The sequence below is a fragment of the Catharus ustulatus genome, chromosome 9 (genome assembly GCF_009819885.2).
Source record: "Catharus ustulatus isolate bCatUst1 chromosome 9, bCatUst1.pri.v2, whole genome shotgun sequence".
In the NCBI taxonomy this organism is placed as follows: Eukaryota; Metazoa; Chordata; class Aves; order Passeriformes; family Turdidae; genus Catharus; species Catharus ustulatus.
In genome coordinates, this window is record NC_046229.1 from 5638431 (window position 1) to 5654863 (window position 16433).

At 44.7% G+C, this 16433-nt stretch overlaps 2 protein-coding genes across 3 annotated transcripts; one reads left to right on the forward strand and one right to left on the reverse strand.

The window, feature by feature from the left end:
- Positions 1 to 383: 383 nt before the first annotated feature.
- Positions 384 to 6338, reverse strand: TCEANC2 (transcription elongation factor A N-terminal and central domain containing 2). The gene is made up of 4 exons (XM_033066945.1): positions 6191 to 6338; positions 5077 to 5218; positions 3689 to 3882; positions 384 to 1295 (listed from the first exon to the last, which is right to left on the reverse strand). The coding sequence occupies exons 1-4, from the start codon at positions 6290 to 6292 to the stop codon at positions 1107 to 1109; spliced, it is 627 nt and encodes a 208-aa protein (XP_032922836.1). The 5' UTR covers positions 6293 to 6338; the 3' UTR covers positions 384 to 1106.
- Positions 6339 to 6367: 29 nt separating this feature from the next.
- Positions 6368 to 14678, forward strand: TMEM59 (transmembrane protein 59). Of its 2 annotated transcripts, none has more exons than XM_033066940.1 (8): positions 6368 to 6793; positions 8808 to 8913; positions 11031 to 11125; positions 11325 to 11477; positions 11734 to 11818; positions 12129 to 12213; positions 12914 to 13022; positions 13709 to 14678. In XM_033066940.1, the coding sequence occupies exons 1-8, from the start codon at positions 6383 to 6385 to the stop codon at positions 13862 to 13864; spliced, it is 1200 nt and encodes a 399-aa protein (XP_032922831.1). In that variant the 5' UTR covers positions 6368 to 6382; the 3' UTR covers positions 13865 to 14678. The 2 variants fall into 2 exon arrangements, with proteins under 2 accessions (XP_032922831.1, XP_032922832.1); XM_033066941.1 differs by having other exon boundaries at positions 12132 to 12213.
- Positions 14679 to 16433: the final 1755 nt, after the last annotated feature.

Here is a 16433-nt window from a genome sequence, read left to right on the forward strand (position 1 = left end):
TGCACTGGCCTAAGCAAACAAAACTGGGTTAAAGATATTCTTAAGAGAACTTGCAATTATCTAATTAAAATTTTGGAGTTCAACACCTCAGGTAAGTTTTGGGTGTTTCTGCTGAGGGTCCACAGATGAAATAAGTATCTAGCAGGTCCAAGTAATGACAGTCAGACATTTTTTTAGGTGAAGATGTGAACACCATGCCTGGAACAGCTGTAGTAATAGCTTATAGAGAACCAGACAACTTGTGGCACAAAAGAAATCAGAGCAAATAGAGGCAAGAATTCCAATTTTCAATAACCAGAAAGAATTTAAACAATAGTTTGTTGCTTACATTTGTTCATGCAATCATTCTGAACCATGTTCCTTTTAGAGAGAAAAAAAAAGCCTTTAAAAGGAGTATTTTGTTTTATTTAGGAAATTCATCACAAGATTTTTTCACATTACAGTAAGAACAAGCACCATGTTGATATCACGAGTGAGGTTTGGAAGGCTGAACGAGCTGCTCCTTGAACAGCAGAGGCATTAGACAGCACCTTTACCCTGGGGCTTCAGAAAATGCCCCAAATCACAGGATGACTGAGATGATGAAAGTTACTGAAATCCATTTTGTATCCAGCCCTGGAATGCAGCAAAGGGAAATCATCTTGGCAAAACAGCCCTTGCCACAGACAGGGTCCAGCAGCAGCAGATTTGGCTGATTTAGGGCTAACTAGAATTTGCAATTATCCCCCAGGAATCCCCTCCCATGGACCAATTACCCATAGTTCCCAGTATTTCCAGCCAGAGCTGCTCCTTTAAAGGGGTTATTCAGCTGATTACACCTGAGCATCCACGTTAGGGATGGAGCTAAACTGAGCTACAACAAATGGGCAGAAGAGAGAAGCAAGGATGGAAAATACACAGAAGAAACTTTCCTTGCACCAAGCCCACATGGATTTGTACTAAGTCAGATTTACAGCACCCATTCCATCATTAGTTCTTCCCTCCAGCAGCCCTGTTCATGGAGTGGTACCAGGGAGTCACCTGCACTCCCCTCACTGCAGGAAGGGCTCCCAGTTCCAAGGAGATGCAGGCACAGGAAGTTCTCCCTCAGGATCAAGCCCAACACCTCACTTTTTATGGCTCTGTACAAAGGCAGGGACAGTGAGTGTGCCATCCTTGACTCCTGCCCGGGTCTCAGGTTTGTGCTTTAATGAGAAGACAAGGGCTCGCACGGCCCTGCGATACGGAGCGCTAATGAGGCGGGAGCAGAGATGAAAAGCTTCGCGCTCAATATTTTCAGCCAGTGGGTGATCAATCTGAAAACAGCAAAGTATAAAATTAGATCTTTACATTTAATAAGGAGGCCAGCTGATTGAAATTGGAGTTTGGTGCCTTTTGGTGTTTCTTCATTAATCAGCTTAGACTCAAGGAAATCTGCTTCCCATCACAAGTGTAACAGGAAGAGCAATTTAATTCCACCCTGGCAATTAAGGGACAAGGCAACGTGGTCAGTGGCAGGGAACATATCCCCACCTCCAGCTGGGTGGCAGTACTTTGCCATCACAACAGGAAACTAATCTGTGACAAGCTTTGGGTATCAAGCTCAACAGCAATTATAAGCTATGCTGTAGCGTCTCCATAAAGCTCACTTTTGATCTTGCTGATATAAGGTACCTTGGATACTATTTTAAACTCAATTCCAACAGCAACTCTAAGACATGCCAAACACTTGGCAACTCTCTGCCTGGTGCTATAAAGGGAAATGTGGGCTCTCTGTGTGTAGAAGGAGGTGTAATTAAGAACGCAGAAAGGGATTTGCTAAATGTTAATTATGTAGTTATTGCTTCAACACGTGCCAAAACCTGTAATTCAGCACAGTTTAGGAAAAAAATCCCTCACCCTTCAAGAAATGGTTTTAATTTCACTTCTGCCTTTTTTGATGGGGAATCTCCCATGCTTTGCATGCAGGAGATTCCAGTGAGCTAAGTGGTATTCCTGCAAGTCCCTCACCACACAGATTTTTCTACCCATCACTAAAATGCCCCTTGGATCCACTCAATCCCACTTTCCCTTCTCTTTTTTGTCAGCCTCTCAGGTGTCAGTGCAGCAGCTGTGGCTCCCCTTGCCTTTACAAGCAGTTTAACTGCTGTGACCTCTGCTTGCACATGTGGTGGCTGCAGCTGTTTTCAGGTGAGCCCTGCTCAGAAGCAATTCTGCTTTACCTAATTCTGCTTTACCCAATTCTACTCATTTTAGGGTGGTACCAGAGTCGTTATGTCCCACAGACTTAGACTTTTGCCACTATAATCACCATGCATAGCTGTGCTTTCTAAGAACTAAGCTTGGCACAGCAAAGGTGAGCTCCCACTTTCTGAAGAATTCCTACAGCAAACCATTCTTCTGTGCTGCCCCAGACTGGAAGCTGGAGAGGTTGTTCTCACAGCTAGCAAACACACAACTTTTCAAGTCTTGAATGTTTATCACTTGACTTATCATTTAAAGGATAATTAATGCATAAATTGAAAATCATAATTATTACAGCACTTCATAGACCAAGCAAACTAGTTATTAGGCCTTACAGCAAAGCCTTGTTCTTTTAGTTAAACATACCTGAGGGACCTGGTATTTATCACCACTTTATATACTGTCAGCCTTGCCTCTCTGTTTTTGCTATAGATTTAAATTTACAAATATTTAATTAGGAAACACCCAAAAAGTCCCACTGTTGCTTTTATAGCTGTTTAGTAGGAAAAAAACTTCATGTTTTATTAATGTACTCCTTGTACAGCCCAACTGCAGTGGCCACACAAGTAAACAGGCTATGGAAATGACAGCAAGTACACCTCACTGACAATGAACAGGTTCACTTGGTTAACAACCAAAAAATGTTATCTACCTTGCAAATGAAGTTACTTATAAATAGGGATGTGCTGGGAACCCCTAAAAATAGGAACAGATCACCAGGTCTTGTCCCCACTCTGCAGGCAGGACCAGCTTGGCAGCAGTTCCAGCTGGAAAAGGTTTGACTTGCTCCCACAAGAAGGAATTTTTGGAGCCACAGACAAGTGGCTGTGAACTGTACTGCTGGATCCCAGAAACCTGTGGTTTTTGAGCTTTCTGTGTTTTCTGGCACTGACCCCCTGGAGAACACTGCTTTTGACCTGAGGCCTTGGAGAAATTTGAGTGATGGAGTTAAAATCACAGGTGTGCAGTTAAATAGAAGTGTGTGGCATCACATGGTGAAGGGTTTTAAATGTGAGGTTTTTATAATATATTAATAGGTATGGGACAAGATGGAAGATTTTGGGTGGTGAATCAGTGCTCATCCTTCTTCTTCATGGTTTCAGGTAGTAGTTTCTGGTTGGACAGTTAGTGCCACACTGAGGGTCATGGGAATTTAGTTATTGGGTTAAAAGTATAAATAATATAGCTGTTATAAATAATATAGCTGTTATTTCTCTTTGGGGCTGTTTAGCTTTAAGAGACCTTGTAACTAGCTGGATCTCTCTGCATTTTGCTCGCTTCTAGCAGGTGGCTAGAAGTGTTGCAGAACACTCTGTACTTTTGATAAGATTTAATAAACAACCAAGCCCAAATACAAGGAATTCCATCTCCTCCATGTATTTTTTAATCCTGGCTCTGAGTGAAGACAGAAGAGACTCAAGACAAACCACTAATGAAGTGGGGCAACAACACTGTTACACTGTACCTCTAATTCCAGGGCTTCACAGAGCAGCTTCCGAGCGTTCTTCCTGAAAGCCTCGGTCTTGGGATCGCTCCTGACCTCGATGCTGGGCCTGTTGGAGTGCTCCTTGATGAAGGTTCTCCACTCCCTGTAGATGTCCTTGGCGAGGCTGGACACGTCTGGGTCGTGGTGCTTGCGCATCGAGTTCACGGTGTGACCTGGAAAACACAACAGCTCCTTTGGGACTGCCAGCTGGGGAAAAACACAACCTGTCAAATCATAGCTGTGCTAAAGCAGCCATACACGTTGTTCTTCAGCAAAACAACCAAGCACTGACACAAATATAAATACAAAGTGACCAGGACTTAAGCATGGAGCTTGAGAAATTAGCAAGGAATTGTGAAAATCACCTTCCCAAGTCACCAAGGTGTGGAGTGACACTTACTTAACACGGGGCTACATTGTTTTATTTACACTGATCCTGGATCTGGTGAAAGCTTTTAAGCTTGGCCTACAGAAAGTGCTGGTATTTTAACTGGGAACTCCTTTCAGGAAGCAGGTGTTGCTGGTGATGGCTGTAGCATTTTAACATGGGAACACCACGGTGACTCCAAGCAGAATCTTTCCCATCTTTTCCAACCTTCCCACTGCATGGCAGTGCAGAAGAGGCTTTCCCCTGCCAGGAGACAAAAGGGACCTTCCTGCTGCCAGAGGGATGTTTTTCCCTGGCCAGGAGCGCTGTCGGCCAGGAGATGTCACTGTTAGGCTTCAGTGGCTCTCCCAGGCGGGTGCTGTTCAGGCAGGCATAGGGAAAAACCCTGGGAAAAGCCTGAATAAACTGAGCATGGCAAACGAAAGGGGATAGAGGCGGATCGCAGCGCCTTTTCCAGGGCTCTGTGAACAGAGATCCGGCTGCTCTGATGGCAGACAAAGGCCGGGATGCTCTCCCTGTTCAGGAAAGGCAGGGACCATGGGGTCACACGTTATCCCTCCCCCAAGCCCCGTGGAGAAGAGGCAGGCATTGGGCTGTGCCATTTGCTGGAAGCTGCCCATCTGCTGGGGATTCCTCAGCGGGAGGATGCAGGAAGCAGTTCTGGGCCAGTCTGAGAGGAGATTTTGTCACACTTTCAGAGGATTCAGCCAAATCAGATAAATGAGCACTGATGGACAGCAGGAGAAGGAATAAAACACAGAGTTACCAAGGAGAGCTCTTCAAAACTCTGACCACAAAAAGAGTGATGCAGTGTTTCCTGGGAGGAAAATCAGAGGACAGTTGACTTTTTCAGTACAAGCTGTGAAAACTGCAGGCTTGATATCAACAATATTCCATTGGCAACAATTTCCTCATTTCTCAAAGAGCCAAGCAGACACAAGACAGACTAATATTCACAGTTTAGCTAGACCAGATGTACCTATTTTAGTGGAAAGTAACACTTCCTTGGAAGGTATTTTCTTCTTCAGCTCCTCCAAAGCTTCCATCAGGTTCTCTTTTGGTTGCCCAGGGAGCTCAAGTATAGACTTCCATCGTTTTATGTCTTCCACAACCACAACTCTCTGGGAAAGAGAAAAGCCATTAGGAAAGTGGAATATTGTTACGATAAATAAGGACACCACCTTCATCTCAGCTAATGGGGCTGTTATCAATGCATGAATTATTGATCATGGCACAGAAGATATGATGGGTACTTGCTTGGAATTAAGAAACTCCTGCAAATCAAGACTGAAGTAACCAGCAAACAAAGTGGGAGGCTTCACCCTGGTCTGCCAAACTCTGGGGATGTAGCAAACATCTCCTAGAAGTGTTCTGGATTTAAGGAATCGATTGTATTAATGTTTCTAAATAGGAAAAGGGATTAAGAAGGAGGTGGCTGATTATCCTTAGAATCCAGCTCAGTAAAACAATGCCAGCAAGGTGAGAAACAAAGCATTAGGGAACACAAATGCAGACCTGAATACACTGCACAGCTGCAGTGTTTTTCTTTGGTTTCGCCACAGACCTTGACAGAACAGACTGCCAACAGTGCAAGTCTCACATTTGGGATGCGGGGCATCTTATCCAGCAGCGGTCAGACAAGTGCAATGCTTTATGCCCCATTCTTCTGATTTTTGCCACACTCGATGAACTTTTTGGTGCAGCAAATGCTTTGCTGTTGTGTTTCTACAAGCAGGTGACCAAGAGGGGTTCAGCACTCGTGCAGGTCTCACGCAAGACATCCATGAAATGAACTGAAGGGTTTTCCTTGCTGGAGAGGGAGCTGGCGGTGTCACCGGGCTGTCCCCGAACCGTGTGCCCAGCCTGACCCTGCACCACGCCGAGTTACAACCCATGGAATCCCCCCTCCCAAGGCAGCAGAGCCCTCTGCACCTGTACAACCATTTCCCTGCTCGGATCCCACCTAAACGCTGCAAAGATTTCGACGCAGAGCCGGTGTTCACACACCGCTGTCCCGCCCGTGCCGCAGCCGGTGCCGCGGGAGGCCGGGCCGGGCCGGGCCGCGCCCCCGCTCCCTCCCGCCCGTGACCTGCCTTGAGGGACTCGAGGGTGGCCTGCCGGTAGACGCGGGGCCCGGGCGCGGCCCGGCGGGGACTCTCCGGGCCGCGGGCGCGGCGCACCACGAACCGATCCATGCTCGCCCCGCCGCCCTCCCTCACGGAAGCCGCCGCCGCGGCCCCGCCATTTCCGCCCGGTAGTTCCCATCAGGGGCGAGGCCCTATGGGATGGCCGGGGGTACCCCGCGGTGCGGACTACATTTCCCAGAGGCCTCGCGGGACACGGTGCCGCTGCCCCGTCCTTTCCGCACGGTAGTTCCTGCCGGGGGCGAGGCTCTACGGAATGGGCGGGGATGCCCCGCGGCGGGGACTACATCTCCCAGCAGGCTCCGCGAGAAGCACATCTCGCGAGAGGCAGCCAGCAGCCGGTGCCGGGGCGGAGGAACGAAGATGGCGGTGCCGCGGGGAGGCCTCGCCGTCCTCCTCCTGCTCCTGCCGCTGTTCCTGGCGATCCGGGCGGGAGCCGCCTCGGGGCCGCTCCCCGCCGCCTCCTCCGAGGCTTTCGACTCCGTGCTGGGCAACACGGCTTCGTGTCACCGCGCCTGCCAGCTGACCTACCCCCTGCACACCTACCCCAAGGTACGGGCGGGCCCTTCCCGGCACCTGCGCCGCTTCCCTGCGCCTCCCTCGGGGCTGGCACGGCCCCTCCTTTGCCCCTGTCCCCCTGCAGCCCCGGCTCCTCTCTAAAGACAGAGAATTCCTTGTGTAAATAGATGGATAGGCTGCCACTTGCCAGTGAAGCGCTGTTGTCAAACTACAGCTTTGTCAGTGCTGGGGCTTTTGTGGGTTTAGGGCGTTTGGCTCGTTTTTTTTTTCCTTTTCCGTTCCTAAAAAGGCAGCTGTAATTTGGGCTTGGGCTGCTCCGTGTTTTGGGCACTGAAACAGTGCTGTGTTCGTGGCAGGGCAGAGATCCTGAGTCAGGGTGTCATTGTGGCGCTTGGATGTTGAAGGATGAAGCATAAAATTATGTCAAACATCATAAATGACGTAAATGACGAACAAGTAGCTTATCTTCATGGGCATTTTTTATCTCGTTATAAAATATTAAAATTGTGCCTGATAGGAATTTAATTTCATCCCCCAGAGTTTGCTGCTCATGCGTGCATGCTTTTGAACTACGGGCTTAAATTTGGAAAATCCGAGATCAAAAATCTCATATTTCCTTGTTCTTTGCTGGCAATAAACTTCATTATCCGCTGCAGCTGTGTAGCAGGTGAAACTCTTACCCCGTGTTTGGGATTTCAGGGAAGGCAGCAGGAAAGTGGAGCAGTGCCAGGATCAGGTAACAGGGCTTTGTCTGCTTCCCCATGGAATTCAGTTGGATTTTTTGGCTGGAAAGAAGGGAGTTGTGTGGAATATGAGTAAAATTACATGTATTATGGCTTGTTTTGGTGTTTTTCTCTTGCAGGACCTTTGAAGTTCAAGGAGGACTGATATTTAAGTGATTTTTATTGCACTTTTGAATTTTGTTGTGTTGGAGCTGTTCACTAATCACATCTTTTACATGTAGTGTTTGCTCTGTTTGTCACAAAACTCCTGGTGAAAGTGAAAGAAAATCGTTTTAATTGTGAGTGGAAAATAAGACAAGCTTCACTGAGACTGTGGTGGAAATGTTTCTGTACAGCTCATTTATCTGAATATCAGATTACAAAGCATTTTCTGCTACAGCACCACCCACCTTGTCAGTGTTAATTTTTAGTTTATATTAATAATTTTCTACTCTTGTGCCTTTAAAGCTTGTGGTGTCAGTTACAGTAACCAGATCATTTACAACAGGCTGTACAAGAGGTGTGGTGTGTTTGGGTGTTGTTAAATTAATTCAGAGCCTGTTTTGCACCTGTGCAGTTTGAAGGTCTGATTCATGGGTCAGTGGCAGGGTGTGGTCAGTGAGACACTCCTGTGACAGAGGCTGTAGCTCACATCCATCCCCCTGGAGCTGTGGACAGAATACTTAGGTGTAGGATTTCTGTATTTGCCTAATTTTAATAGTTGGCAGTGAGGAAGCACTTTTGCCCTTCAGTTCAATCTAATAAATAAACGTTTGTGTTTGTGGAGCAGGCAGATAACCAGGATGCTGTGTGGGACATCAGAAAATAATCTCTTTTTCTGATAGTTCTGTTGTAGCTCTGATTACAGTCGTTAGTCTGTTTAGATCATTGTATTCCACTGTCAAAATTAGAGGCTTTCTGTCCTTTCCTGCTGGATTTTACTGTTTAAATTCTGAGAATGGAGATTTTCCGCTCTTTGTAGAGTTAAGCATCAATAAATCTTTTATGGCACTGTCTCTTAATTTCAAACGCATCACTTCTTAAAACTGTGTGTGTTTTGTGGAATTGCTTGTGAGTTGTGGAATTACAAACTAGCATTTGCTGTTCCAGGATTGCCCAGTGTAGGAGGAAAAGTCTGTTTGAATAAACCCATGGGTTTTTAGTGCTGCTTGGCTTGGGCTTATTTCAGTTCACCCCATTTCACCTTGTGCGTCTGGTGGAGGGAAGGAAGACAAAAACACCCAACCAAACAACAAAAAAATGCTTATTTTGTGACAATTTGTTGTGGGCTGGAGGGATGCAAGCCTCTCCTTGTGCCTCCCCAGGAAGAGGAGCTGTTTGCCTGCCAGCGTGGCTGCCGACTCTTCTCCATCTGCCAGTTCGTGGACGATGGCGCCGATTTGAACAGGACCAAACAGGAATGTGACTCTGGTGAGCCCTCAGAGCCCCTTCAGCATCCCAGCAGCTGAAGGCATAGTGCAGGGGAGGCCTGCAATGCCTCAAAGGGTGGTGTTGAATTCTTTTAGTTGCTTTGGGTTTGTTTAACAGCTTCTTAAAAATCTATATGTGGGATATATTAAAAAAACCTTATGGGAAAGTTGTTCTGAGTTTCTCCTCAGTGTTGCTGTTTTCCTGGATTTCTCAAGTATCATCAGTTTCTGTAAATAAACTAGAAATACTGCATTTTACTATAAACAGTTTGTCATAGAAGACACAAAATACCTGGGGAGAAATCCAGGCAAACAAACACTTGTCTTTTAATAATTCCCTGTGACAATCAGTCCCATTTGCCATTCTTGACAAATTTGGATATAGAAGTGAATTGTCCAGTGGAGCAGGAGCACAGATCTTAATGTGCCTTGTAACTTGTGGTCTAGCCTACATCTTAAGCTTTTCCTGTAGCTAAACCCTTGGGAATGAGATACATGTTTTGTTTGGAATAGGCCTTTAAGTACTGGTTACTAATCCTCTCAGGCTGTCTGTGTTAAAGATTTAACAGTGAAGATGAAATATAGAATAATTTAAGTTGAAGACCTTTAAGATCATCAAGTCCAACCATTCCCCCAGCACTAAACCATGTCCCCAAGTGCCACACCTTTATGTCCCTCCAGGAATGGTGTGTGGTACAGGCCAATTAATGGTGGGTTTGGAATTGTATAGAACTTTATTCCAATAATATTGAGGTAGCTGATTCACAGTTTTATTCAGAAAGGAAAGGTAGGAACTCTTCACCTTTACTACCAATACAATTAAGCACCAGGCCAGCACTCAGGGAAGGCTTTTGTCCTTTCAGTAGCTCCTGAAAGCAAGAGAGCTCGTGGCCAGCTCAGGTAGGGAAGCAGAAAGCCTGGCACACAAAGATGCTAATGTTACCAAAGTGCAGTAAATACTCCAGAAATGGGCTAATGCTGCAGTCTGTCACACTGTGAGTAGCTGTGATACAGCCTGTCAGCATAGTTGTCAAACCACACAGGAGAGAGTGCCATAAAGCAGGGTAATGTAGCAATAGAGCACATGCAGAGTAATGGAACAGTTGCTTCTTTCTGGTTTAACTCTCCTTTCTGGGGCTGTTGTCTTTGCTGGCTTATGTTCTGTAATCTGCTGGTGGGTGCCCTGAGTGAGTGTTGTGTGCTTGGCAGATCCATCTTGGCTGCTCTGCTCAGTTCTGTCTCTGGTGCTTCCTGCAAACACTGACTCGGTGGCAGTTGTAGCGTGGAATGGCTGCTCAGGTGCCATGAGCTGAACACTCAAATGTTTAGCTGCTGCTGCCACACTTCCTGCCAGCTTCTCAGTCCTTGTGATGGTCCATTTGTTCCTCTGGAAAATTGGGAGAACTGCTGTCCTCTGTGTTGCTTTTTGGTTTGATTCTTTAGGTCAGTAGTACTGCAACACTGTCCACCTAAGCTTTAGAATTGTGCAGCAGAGCTGTGCCTGTGTGTCATCTGCCTGATTTGTCCATGGGCAGAATAAACTGAATTATTCTCTCCAAATAATTTAGATATCTTGGTCTTTATGATCTCTAGTGAGCAATTAATAAAAGCTCTCTCTAAAACAAAGAGTTAGCTTAATTTTTCATAAGAAATTATTCCATAATACTTTCAGTGCAGTTTCTGTATTAGCAGGAAATACTCCTTTGATTTTCCTGTGTTACCATGGCTTCTGCTGTTACCTCAAAGGGATTTAATGGTCTGATGGTCCCTCTGTTCTCTTTAGGGTTCCATCCCTGTTCTCTGATGTTGTATGTGATATGTAGAGGAAAGCTATAGTGGTGGTGGCCGGATCAATGAGAACTTGCATCCCTGAGCTCAGCCAGGGTAACACTGCTGATCATTTGTTCTGATTGCAGCCAGATTTCAACTCCCTGCTCTGTTGAAGCTCTGATTCTGTCATTAAACCTCAGAGCAAATGCTACCTTGGGATTACCATAGCTTTCCCTGCAAATGGGATTGTCAACTGCTGCTTTGTTTCTGATCCAACTTATACTGAGAATGTTTTCTTAACTAAAATGCAGAATTTATCATCTCATTTGGGGAATCTCTCCCTTGCAGCCTGCACTGAAGCATACTCCCAATCTGATGAACAATATGCTTGCCATCTTGGATGCCAGAACCAGTTGCCATTTGCTGAGTTAAGGCAAGAGCAAGTAAGTAGGTGACATGTTTTTCAAATACCACCTACTTGTTTCTGTTCAGTCTGTCTTCCCTTTTTAAAATTTATTCAAATGGAAAATAAATCTTCCTAAGGGCTGAAATCTAGACATGAGGTGAAAGGTAAGCAAGAACATAATTTCTGTCCTTTTTGTATGGAAAAAAATGGAAAAAATGTTAATGTTGTTCTTGCAGTTAATGTCTCTGATGCCAAGAATTCATCTCCTCTTTCCTCTGACACTGGTGAGATCATTCTGGAGTGACATGATGGACTCAGCTCAGAGCTTCATAACATCCTCATGGACTTTCTACCTTCAAGCAGATGATGGCAAAATTGTCATATTCCAGGTGCTTCTTTTTTTCATTGAGATTAAGGTGGCTGATTTCAACTCTGCTCCTTCCAGAGAGAGAAAAGACTGTAGAGCACTGTAAAAAGTGTGCAGTTTTTCCTAGTATTTCATTGCCTTTAGAACCATTTTAAAATTCAAACCTAAAAAATCAAACATGTCTTAATGCTAATTTCTGTATTGGTTCTGAAAATGTAAACTATCAAAATCAGTGAAAGCTTTCTAGCAGGATCTCCTAACTCCTTATTGTGTTTTAGTCAAAGCCAGAAGTGCAGTATGTTCCACAGCTTGATCAGGAAGCTGGAGATACAAAAGGATCCTTGTCGCTGAGTAAAACAGCCTGTAAGTTGTTCTTTGTGCTTTGGAAGACTAAATGCAAATATTCCCCATCATGCAAGTTTTAAAAATGACATTACAGGTGGCATATAAAAGCAAATTTTTAGAAAGCTTCGATATAACTATTTACTGTGCAGAGTGCACTGCACACACTTGGCAAAGTGTGGCAGAAACCAAACTCTGCTGGAGATGGAAGCCTGCAAGCTGGGGCTGTTTTAAAGGCTTCCTTTTCTGCTGTGTGTGCAGACAGAGTGTGTGGGGTGTGGGTTCTGCCTTGCCTTGCTCTCCTGACCCTGTTTGTGCTGTTGTGCCTCAGCAGACGGACGCCCAGGGAGCTCTCAGACGTTCCGGGGACTGTTCGAGGAGCGAGCCAACGACAGCTTCTTCAAGTGTCTGTCCATGTATGTGTGTCCTGGGGTGTCTGTGCCCACTGAGGAGGGTGAAGGCCTTTCCTCTGGGTGTGCAGCTCTGGTGGGAGGTCTCAAGGTCTCCAAGTCTGTAGGCTCAGGATGCACAGCATCACAGTTTGGTATCTGACCGTTAAGGCTGCTCTGCTGTGCTGGCCCCGTGTGTTCTGCAGGCTGTCCTGCCAACTTTGATTTTTCCTTTCCATTTCAAGTGAACAACATATTGATGATTTCCTGCTCTGTTTTTAGAGTGTGTTCTGGGAACTGTTTAATCAATACTGTGTTTTGCCTGTTCATTAGCTCTGGATGTGTTTTAGGGCAAAGCACTTTGCTTTGGGATTGTGTTCTGTAGCACACTGGTATATCTTGTTTCCAGGCTGAAAATACTCAATATGTATTTATTAAAGCTTTTTTACTTTTTCCTTAAAAGTTCACACATGAAAGATCAGTGAGTTGCCCTGCAGATGCATAACAGAAAAATCTGTTTTTAAATCTGTAAACAGGAGGATTCTTAGGGTCCCATAACAGAATCTAGGAAGTCTTTTGTGATATTGGTCTGCAGTGGGCTGTGTAGCTGGAAGAGCCAGAGACTAATGTATTGGCAGGAAAGGCAGTCAGAAATGAGCCAAATTTTTTAGAGGTCTGTTGTCTTGTATTCAGTCTATGAAATCTATCAACATTCTTCTCATTTCAGAAATTCCAGTTGGATTTTAACCACTACGCTCGTCCTGTCAGTGCTGGTGCTGCTCTGGATTTGTTGTGCCACTGTAGCCACAGCTGTAGAGCAGTATGTTCCATCTGAGGTACTGCATTTCAGAACTATTTGGAATTTATTCATTATGTTGCTTTTATGTTACAACTGTCTAGAGACTAAGAAATATTTGGGGGAGGTTCAGTTAAGGAGGGTTTTTTAATTTTGTGGCTGTGGATGGCAAACCAATTTTGTTTATTTAAATGATGGTTTTATAGCTGAGCATTCTTGCTCATTCCTGAGCTCTGAGCCTTATTCAGACATGATGTCTTTGGGTTTGTAGTGCAGTACTCTCAACAACCTTCAGATTGTTCTGAACAAATGGAGGCTGATGCTCATTTTTCTGGGAATTAATCTATTCTGAGGGTTGGGTGGGGTAGGGAGGACCCAATGTGGGTTTAATGCAGGAGGATCAATAATGAGAAGAGTGACAGCACAGTTACTGTGAGTGCAGAGTCTCATGGAGGGGAACAGGCACTCTCCCAGTGCCCAGAGACTCCTGACTCAGTGTTTGCACACCAAAGGGGCTGTTACACAAACACTGCATCCACCCTAATTCTGGCAGATTTCATTCATTTCTTCTGGATGCAAGTCTAGTTCTAGCTATGAATTTCAGATGTTACAGAAAGCCTTGTGTTGCAGGGCTGCAACCATCAGAACTTGGAATGCAGCTGCATAATGAAATTCATTTTATTCACAATGTGGAGAGTCTTAAAGTACCTTGTTTAAATGTTTCAGAAGCTGAGCATCTATGGAGACTTGGAATACATGAATGAGCAAAAACTCAACAGATACCCACCCTCTGCACTTGTTGTGGTTAGATGCAAGACTGAGGAACATGAAGAAGCAGGACCTCTTCCTACAAAAGTCAATCTGGATCAATCTGCAATTTAAATCCATTGGATCCGATAGACTTAATTCTAACAGAGCTAGAAACTCCTGATTGATTGTGGTGGTTCTTCAGATGAGAAGCTTAGCAGCCAGTCTTTAAATGCAAATAAAGTTGCAGAATCAACAAATGTCATGGGATTTTGTTTTCAGCTAGTAGAGAAGATTCAGACATGAATTTGTTTGTTTCCAGGCATAATCACTTTTCACTGGTGTTTGCTATTGTGTCTTTTTGCTTACAGAAGTTGTAAGCATGCTTTCCATACTTCTGCCAGGACACTTTCAAACTTACTTGTGTGTTCTAGGATGTAATGTGTACAGTCAGAGTTAGCTTTGTAAAGGTATAAGACATTTTAAGTAGGCAGGAGATGCCTTTCTAGTGTTGCACTTTCTGTTGTAGTTAAGAGAAAATATTATAAAATTATCTGCTGCATTTTTTTGTACTTGTTAATGTCCATGCACAAACAACCCTGTCTTCAAAAATAGGAATCTATTTTTTCTACAGTGTGGCAATATTCAAGGTGGATAGCATTTGTGAGGTACTGTAAGCTAAAACTCAGCTTGTGAAAGTTGGAAACTTGTTAAAATTTACTGACATATCCCTTCACATGTAGAACATTACATGGTCAGTTATTTTGTCAAACTTTAGCCTTTAAGTCTTAAATTGCTTGTAAAGTTAGCACCTGTGTTTTCTGAAAACTTCTGCTTTCTGTTCTTGATTAACTATTCTGGTCTTGTAACTTCATTTACAGAAACAAGTTGATTCCTGAGAAATGAGAGCAGACAAATAAAATTGACTGTATAGAAAATGTTGACTATATAGCTTTTTGCTGTGGTTAATTACTGAGGCACAGCAGGCTCAGTGTGAAAGCCTGGCTGTTGCCTTCCTCTCATGGGCAACGTGACCTGATTTTGCTGTGATTCACTAACACAGCAACAACAACTAACAATGTCCCTCATGTCTAACCTATTTTTGTGGATCTTATTATATGCTGATTCCCACAATGCTGGCAAGTTGGGGGTGTTGGTGATTTATTGTAACGTGTCTAAGTGAATGCAGAGTCTTCAATTCACTGACATTTTTTGTTGATTAGACAGAATTCCCCCAAAGTTTAAAAATATGTAGTGAAGAACTGTGGAGATTCTGGGAGCTGCAGTGATGTATTCCCTTACTTAAACCTGGCTCAGTGGCCGTTCCCAACTTGTCTGTGAGCAGGTGTGAGTGCAGCTGATGGAGCCTTTCAGGGGCCATCGGGCAGGAATGTGCAGACCCAGCAGTGTGGCTGTCCGGAGCTTTCAGATCCTTGAGGATGTTTGTTCTAAGCAGGTTTCTGTCAGCCTGCAGGAACTGCAATCTGAAGTCTTTGATTGCCTGTACCTCTTCATGCTGAACTTTTCAGTGGGACAGCCCAGAAATTTGTGTGCCAGCAGCCATTGCCCTGTGTGTGGGTGTCATTGCTGTGGGAAGGGACAGGGTGATGTTTGTGACACTGCTCACTTGGCAGGGACAGGAGCTGCTCTGTCAGAGATGCTGCAGCAGCGCTTCAGCTGTGTTTCTGCTGGCACAGCCTGCCTCTGCTGGGGCTGCCAGAGCTCAGATGTGACCTGTGCAACCCTGTTCAGCAATTACTCTGTCAGTGCTGGCTTTACTTCAGGGATTACTGCCCATCTTCTTAGCACTGTGGTGGTTGGGATTTCCAGAAGAGACTTCAGCAATCCCCGTGTTTCCAACTGAATAGCTTATGGAAATGTTTGCATGCCTGTTAAAATGTTTTCCTTTACCATTACACGTGGTTGCAGAGGGAGCAGCTCTGTGCATACGTGGCTCTTTGCCTCTTCCAGCCTGGACAGCACAACCTCTGTTAGGCTGATGACTTGATTTCACAAAATTTTCTCTTCAAAACTTCCATTGCTTATAGCCCTGGGCTCGAGTTAAGCAAACAACTTGTGCTTTCATTGGGTGTTTTGTCTTTTGTTCGCTGTTTAATGACATTTCAGCTGAGTGATCTGTGCAGTGCAGGCAGTGATTCAGCAATGTGCTCTTGGGTCACAGAGAGCTCTGTGCCTGTGGCACTCTGGCACTTGGCACTGCTGTATCCAGAGCAAGCCAGAGCCTGAGGAATTTGGTGAGTGTTGGACTTGTAAACTTGTCAAAAGACCTTCCCTCAGTAAAATCAGATACCAGCAAGTAATTGAACTGCTGCTCAAGATTTCCAATCTAAATGGAGTCTTTAAGCTATCTTGGCATTTGGCTTTGCAAAATGTCATTTCTTATTCATTTTTTGTTAAATGTTTGACTTACTGACATCTCCATTTTCAGAGGCTGCAATTTGGGTTTGATCTCTGCTCAAAAACCACTGTTTAAATGAAGAGCCTTAAATTATTGAAATTGCAGGAAGAAAGCATTTTATATTCTCTTTAGGCATGTGTCCAACTGAACCTGTATCCGGTTTAGAAGGGAATCATCTGGACACAAATGAGGTGACCCTCTTAAGTGTGTGAAATTCACTGCTGGCAGAAATAGCCAAGGTACATTTGGGGGAAATTGGGGGATTTTTAGGTGCTAGAATTAACA